General features: G+C 40.7%; 1 protein-coding gene across 1 annotated transcript; it reads right to left on the bottom strand.

Annotated features, from left to right (window-relative positions):
* Window positions 1-3,485: 3,485 nt before the first annotated feature.
* NEUROD1 (neuronal differentiation 1) lies at window positions 3,486-5,853 on the bottom strand. The gene has a single exon (XM_024766633.1). The coding sequence runs from the start codon at window positions 5,851-5,853 to the stop codon at window positions 4,783-4,785; it is 1,071 nt and encodes a 356-aa protein (XP_024622401.1). The 3' UTR covers window positions 3,486-4,782.
* Window positions 5,854-7,640: the final 1,787 nt, after the last annotated feature.

The raw sequence follows: 7,640 nt of genomic DNA, 5'->3' as shown, positions 1-7,640 counted from the left end.
AACCAAGTGTTAGTGTGTGTGAAGAGAGTCCACGAGTCAATTGGCCGCACAGAATTCTTCCTGACATAGGAAGGCAGATGATCTCAACTTCTGAGTGTATACAGTGAAGATTTCTAGTTGAATGGTTCTTGACAATAGTGTCCTCCGTAACATAATGCCTGGCCAGGAGCCAGTGATTATGCCACCGTACAAATCACTGTGCATCTGACGCCAGAACGCCTCTGTGCGTGGTAACAACAAGAGTTCTCAGTCCTGGTGTTCCACAAGATGTTGCATTGGCTCTTTTATTCTTTATCAGACCCTGGAATTAAAGATTTTATTTAGATGGTTTTCAGGAAATAAGTGACGGCAGTGGAAAAGGAAAAGAGAGGAGATTTCAGTGTCGTTTAAGAAATAGCTCTGCTATTATGCAATTCCCGTTAGGATGAAATCAGCCTATGTTTTGAAACCTAGTTTTATTAATTGTTTAATAGATATTTTCGCTTTAAATCTCTTATTTAATTATAGAACAAAAACAGCTTGGTTCAAACTGTTAGCTAATGATCCATGTATCATTTTAGTAATTGCTAGCTTCTTTCAGAAATGCATTAATTTTGTAAGAATTATAGACTTTCAAATGTGAAAACAGAGATTTTTTAAGATCAATAAATTAGAACACTTATAAGTCATTTCAAATGTTATTTTACTATAACATATTATAAACCTAAAGTTAGTAGAACACTCAAGATATTATAATCCTCTATTTTAATTTACATTTAATTGTCTTTTTTAGGATTAAAAGTAGATAGATCATACTGTATTTGTCATTGATGATGTAAATGAAATTTAAGTTATGCAGTGTTCTATTCAAAAGGAATTATGCACCAGTTAAAATATTTAAATATTTCATCTCCAACTATGAAATTGTCTACTGATTTTAAACACCAGGGTACTCTGGAGATAACTCATCAGAGCATTTTCACACTAAATAAGTAGATCTAAACATCTTATTTGATAGCGATAGCAATTATTCAAGATGAGGGAACACACAGAACCCTAAATATTACTCGTAAGCACAATATGTAACACTTAAAGAAATATTTTTCCCAATGAAGCTATAGTTGCTGATTTTTCTTCTTTTTGGTGGCTTTTCACTTAGTAAAACATTTTCTTTTCTTATTAGCTAGATATACGCATTGGCCAACTATGAAAACTGTAAGAGTCTCTTGGCTAGCAATTCCAAAAGAAAAGAGAAAGAGAATTGAAAAGGTTTCTTGTGGTTTGAAAATGCCTTCCAAATATTCATTAAACATTTAAGTGAGTAAATTTGTAGAATATGTTTCTGACATTGGCACTGGTTCTGTGGTATTTCTCTGATCAGATGGAAGCGCTGTGTGTTATGCAGAGTGCATTCAGTTCATTCATGCATAAACAATATCATTTTCATAAATTAAAACCTCCCCTGCAGAAGGAACATCTGTGCCTGCCTTTGAATAAAAGATGGTGGCATGTGAGTTACTCCTTGACTGACTGAAAGAATCTTTATGTTTAGAATGAAGTTATACATGCAAAATGGGGAGAAAAAAATCAAAACTAACTTGCAGTCTTCATTCCTACCTTATGAAAAAAATCCACAGTTAGATTTCCCTGCTTGCTGTTTTAAAAGCTGAATTTCTTAAAATGCCATCCTCTCATTTCTTCTGTTCACTACAGCAATAGTTTTTAGTTTGCATGAAGATGTCTAATTTTAATTACAGGTGAAATTGAGCTGCTGAATAGATCACCCCAGATCTGAATGTTCACTTCATGGTCTCCTAGGCTGGAAGGTTGGCAGTGTTCAGATATCATATCAGTATTATATCTCTTAAAGAAAGAACAGTGAAAGCAATCTTGGATATAGGAAGCAACAGCTTGATTCCAAAATAACAGCTCTGTTTCACTTGGAATGAGATTATTGCATTTTGGATAAAGCTGGGACTAACTTAAAAGTATTTCTGCCATGTGATGAAGGCTGATGGAAAACATGCTAAAATGATATATTTTAAATTGCACTTAACCCATGTCCCCTGCATGGGCAGGCGGACTCGCAACCACCGCGCCACCAGGGAAGCCCTCAAACATTTTTTTAACGTTGAAATATTCCTTACTGCTACTGTCACAGCTTGACATAGCCCCATTGGCAATGTTATTAGTATGGCTAATTGTTCCTGTCCATTAGATTACTCACATTCTTCTGGAGCAGCTTGCTAAATGAGGTCAGCTTTCTGGAACCCCTAAATCACCAATGAGAAGGAGATTAAAGGAACAAGCTTGGGAAGGGAGGTAGTCATCCAATGTGGCATCCGAATCAGAGGAAGAACAATGGAGTTACTAATGACAGTAATCAGAGCACCACAGTAGAGCCAGGGCAGAAGTGCCAAAATGTCATTCCCCAGAAATTGTTCCTGTCAGTCAATACATCCAGAGGGAGAGAAATGCCAAACTTCTCTAGTGGCCTTACCAATGGACAGAATCATCTCTAAGTTTTTCCTGTGAGTTCTGTTTATGAAACAACAGAATACTCCAAAGGGGGTGAGGAAACAATTACACCTTCCAGAAACATATCATAGTACAAATGTATGTCCTGAGTACAAGTAGCTCATTACTATTTTTTCCTGAAAGAATTACTGAAATCACATTTATATTACAATGATAAAATGTCACTTCTTCGATTCTTTTATTTATTTATTTTTTTTGGTACGCGGGCCTCTCACTGTTGTGGCCTCTTCCGTTGCGGAGCACAGGCTCCGGACACGCAGGCTCAGCGGCCATGGCCCACGGGCCCAGCCGCTCCGCGGTATGTGGGATCTTCCCGGACCGGGGCACGAACCCGTGTCCCCTGCATTGGCAGGCGGACTCTCAACCACTGCACCACCAGGGAAGCCCCTTCGATTCTTTTAATTAAATCATTTCTCCCTAGCATATTCTAAAGATATATCACTTTCTCTTTGGGATAGGACCGCTTTGCAATAGAGAACATTTCAGTTCAGGAAAAGGTACAGATAACAAAGCACGAAGAAAATGGTGAAAAAATTTTAATGTTTTAAAAATATGTAGACAAACTAAGCTAGATTACTTGTGTCTTGCTTGTTAATAATTAACTAAATCCATCTTTTGAAAAAAATAGAAGAAAACAGATAACATAATCATTTAAAGGAATGCAAACCAAAACCAAAACCAAACAAAAATACAACTGTTTGTCTCTCCACAACCCTTACTCCACCCCAGCCTCATATTCCAAGTAATGAAATACCAGTGTGGTCCTTTCATTATGTACAAAGAGCTGGTGACTCCCTAAGCAAGATAAACAGACTAGACAGTTTGTGCTAAAGTAAACTTTTCTCTTTTATTTTATTCTACAAATAGAATTTAGTATTTGTTTTAAACTCAGCAAGTAAAGCAACTATCCTGCTCAGGAATTATTTACACTTAAAAAAAAACACTCTAAGAAGAAATGCAACCATTGCTCAGATTTTCAATACTATTTTATTGCAACCGGATGAGTGTTTTCTAAACTGTGCATTACACCATAATATACAGGATTACAAACAAGATTACAGTACAGATCGATTCCAGTGGTACCAGTATCACATCTCAAACAGCACTTATTCTGGACTGCATTTTACATGCAATAGCTATTGTTCTAATTATGAATTAAATGGTTTGAATTTATTTAAGCTACTGTACTAACTGACTACAATAGATATAAAATCCCAACATCAACAACCTGATTAGATTTAGGCTCAGATTCATTACATGAATATATGACAAACCACCATTTGTGTGACTATGTATAAAATCATGCATTTATATTTTCTGGAAACATCAATAGCTTCAGATTCTCTGTAAAATCATGGAATGCGAAGGAGTAAAAGACTAAAAAGAAACAGTGCAAATTGTATGTGATAGTCAAGCAGCTTTTGATTTAAAGAAGGGTATGTTGGCATTTGTTTATAATATGTATATACAAGCTTGTGCAAGTAATGTATTGAATTGATATGTTTTGATAGGGAATACATCTCTTGTTTTTATTCATCCTCAAGAATTATGGATCTGGTTATCATTTTAAGGAGAGGGAAAGACTTTAAAGTGAAATGAATTGCTCAAATTGTGCAATTATTTTTAACAATTAGAGAAGAAAGAAGTGCTAAGGCAACACAATAACTTTCTAAGCACTTTTCTGCTGGTTTAAATTAGTTAAATTATTTTGTATAAATTAGATATAATTCTACTTTTCTGATATGTATAAAAATTGATGAAGCTGCATGGTTTTAAAATAGGAAATCCACATTATAAAAAGTCATTAAAAATTCTGTACAAAATCACAACAAAATAATTCAGCATGGGAAAGGTAACAAGTAGTAAAATGCTGGTTGAAAAATATATATTTATATATATTTTAATTGGCCCATTACTAGTTTAAAAATTGCATAGATCCTAATTATTGCTTGTGATTTTGTTATCCCGATCAGATAATTAATATGCTCTGAATACAGCTGCACCAAATTTGTGGTGCATTTTTTTAACTTTACTGTATTTTTTTTTAAAATAGAAGAGCTATAGAAAATAATACATAAAGTGAACAGGAACTTTGATCCCCTGTTTCTACCAAAGGCAGTAACGACAATAAATACATATATCACTTGAAGCTTGGAGTATTTGCACTTTGCAGCAGTAGTACCCAAAGGGCTGCCTTTTGTAAACACGACAGTCACTGTAAGCACAGTGGGTTCGTTTCCCAGGGACGGTGAAACTGACGTGCCTCTAATCGTGAAAGATGGCATTGAGCTGGGCACTCATGACTCGCTCATGATGTGAATGGCTATCGAAGGACATAATATTGTCTATAGGGATGTCACAGCGAGGGGCAGCGGCGCCCGAGAAGATTGATCCGTGGCTTTGGGCCCCTGCCAGGGTCGCTGCAGGATAGTGCATGGTAAAGGCATAATTTTTCTCAAACTCGGCGGACGGTTCGTGTTTGAAAGAGAAGTTGCCATTGATGCTGAGCGGCGGACTGAGGGGTCCGTCAAAGGAAGGGCTGGTGCAATCAGTCAGAGGGCTCTCAAAGAAGGGCTCGAGCGCTGCGCTGTAGGCATGCGGCGGCGGCTTGACATGGAAGACATGGGAGCTGTCCATGGTGCCGTAGGGCGGGCTGGGCAGCCCCGGAGACTGGTAGGAGTAGGGGTGCACCGGGAAAGAAGCGCTGGCAGTCGGCAGGTGCGGAGGCATGTCCTGGTTCTGCTCAGGCAGAAAAGTCCGAGGATTGAGCTGCAGGCAGCCGGCAACCAGGTTGGTGGTGGGCTGGGATAAGCCCTTGCAGAGCGTCTGTACAAAGGAGACCAGGTCAGGGCTTTTGCCGGAACGCAGAATCTCCGACAGAGCCCAGATATAGTTTTTGGCCAAGCGCAGTGTCTCGATTTTGGACAGCTTCTGTGTCTTGGAGTAGCAGGGCACTACCTTGCGCAGGTTGTCCAGCGCCGCGTTCAGCCCATGCATGCGGTTCCGCTCCCGGGCGTTAGCTTTCATGCGTCTCAGCTTAAAACGCTCCAGGCGCGCCTTGGTCATCTTCTTCTTTTTGGGGCCGCGTCTCTTAGGCTTTTGATCATCGTCCTCCTCTTCCTCTTCTTCCTCCTCTTCCAGATCCTCCTCTTCTTCCTCCTCCTCTCCCCCGTTCCTCAGTGAGTCCTCTTCCGCGTTCATGGCTTCGAGGTCGTCCTCCTTTTTGTCTGTCTCGTGCTCCTCGTCCTGAGAACTAAGACATTCGTCTGTCCAGCTCGGAGGACCCTGCGGCTGAGGCTCTCCCATCAGCCCACTCTCGCTGTACGATTTGGTCATGTTTAGGTTTCCTACATTCAACAGGGGAGAGGGGAAAACAGAAAAGGAGAAAAACGCTACATTCAAAAACTACATATGCCCTCAGCTTCTATCCACTAACCCTGTAGAAATGCATGTGAAGAGAATTATCAGCTGATTACAAAATGGATGCCCCTGAGGAAAAGTTAAATGCAGTTTTATAGTGGCCTGTGCGTGCCCTGCTGGTACGAAGGAGGCTGGACCGGGCTGGGAGGAGGGGAGACAGTATGTGTTATAAGTACACTTCCGGTGTATGTTTTCTTGTGATTAATTTAAGTGTGTTTAGGTGATTACCCGGTAGGATAATGTGTGTGAAAAGGAGTGTACATTTTGGCGACTTCATGTTTATTTGCATGTGTTCAAAGTCGCTTAGAACTCCACAGAAATGACGAGTTTGAAAATTGCAGTTGTTTCCATCTCTGTTCTGGCCTCTGGGTACTCAGCGATTAAAGTTGAAGAGCCATTACGTAATTCTAACACTGGCAGTGATTTTTAAGAAGATTATACTGAATGGGGATTGAAAAGCAAATGCATGCGGAGGAAAAGTATTTTCCACCAAATTATTTCACCATCAACGAAACATTTGGAAACAAAAGTGGGCAGGGGTTTTCCATCCCACCCTTGCCTTTATTTTCTCGCCTCCCACCCCGCTGGCCCTCTGCTGAATTTCCACCTTGTATAAAAGCGCTTACTAGAGGGCCAGGGCTGGGGGCGCGGCGCAGAGCGCTCTTCCACGCGCCGGGGATCAGGTGCGGAAGGCTCCTCTCTAATAAACAGCCCATTGAAAGGGCCGCCCGCTCTTTATTGGGGCTTTTCAAAGTTCGCCTCAAACCTTCCTTTAAAAGATTGAGTAATTATAATGGTCAGCGATTGGCAATGGTGAAGTTGCCGCTTCTAATAAGGAAAATAAAAAGCCTTTAGTGAGACAACTGGATTTCTGGCACCTGCAGTGGCTGCTGGGGACTTGGCCGACTCTGGAACAGTAACAGGTAGCAGGAGTGGGTCTCTCTCCCTTTCTCCACATTTTTCCCCCTCTCAATCAAACTACCTCTCAACTCGGTTTATTTTCCAGGGTGTGTATATTCAAAGTATCAATGCCCCTTTCATTCACTGAAGAAATAAGTTGGCACTCCCAATGTGTATAAAATACATGTACACAAAATAAATCTTGGTAACGTGGGGTTTTTTCCCCCTTATTGGAGGAAGTGAAATAGTTAAGTAGTTACTTGCTTTCAGAACTTTGAAATCACCACTAGCAAATAATCACAGTTAGTGGGCGTTATATTTTTAAAAATCCAAAGACGCTCCTATATTTTCCCCCTTAAAATAAAAAAGTAAAACAATTTTTTTTTAATTAGAAAGCCCGCAGTGGGTATTTGAGTGATGCGAGCCAAACTGTATGCGTACTCGCCTGCAATTATGGAAAGGAATGCCTGTCTCAACACATACACGCGCTCACAAACGCACACATACCGAATATGTGTACATCTTCAATTGCTTCTTTTATTCCCAGCAAAAATGAAAGGATTGTAATTACCTGTAGTTGTTAGTAAGTCCTGAGCAGTGATGGTCTCATAACCCTGGGGCCTCCGGACGCCGTGCCTTCTGCGTGGGGCGAATTCCTCGTGTCCAGGCTGCGCGGGCGCTCAGGTTATATAGCCGAGTTGGTGATGCTGAGCGCGGGCGGGGCCAGGAGCAGAGCGGCGAGCAGGTTCCTGCGCTCCGCGTCTGCGCACGCGTCTGGGCTTTGCGCCCCCTTCCCTTCCGCC

This window comes from Neophocaena asiaeorientalis, unplaced genomic scaffold, assembly GCF_003031525.2.
Source record: "Neophocaena asiaeorientalis asiaeorientalis breed wild unplaced genomic scaffold, Neophocaena_asiaeorientalis_V1.1 scaffold113, whole genome shotgun sequence".
NCBI lineage: Eukaryota > Metazoa > Chordata > Mammalia > Artiodactyla > Phocoenidae > Neophocaena > Neophocaena asiaeorientalis.
This window is presented reverse-complemented; position numbering and strand designations above follow the sequence as displayed.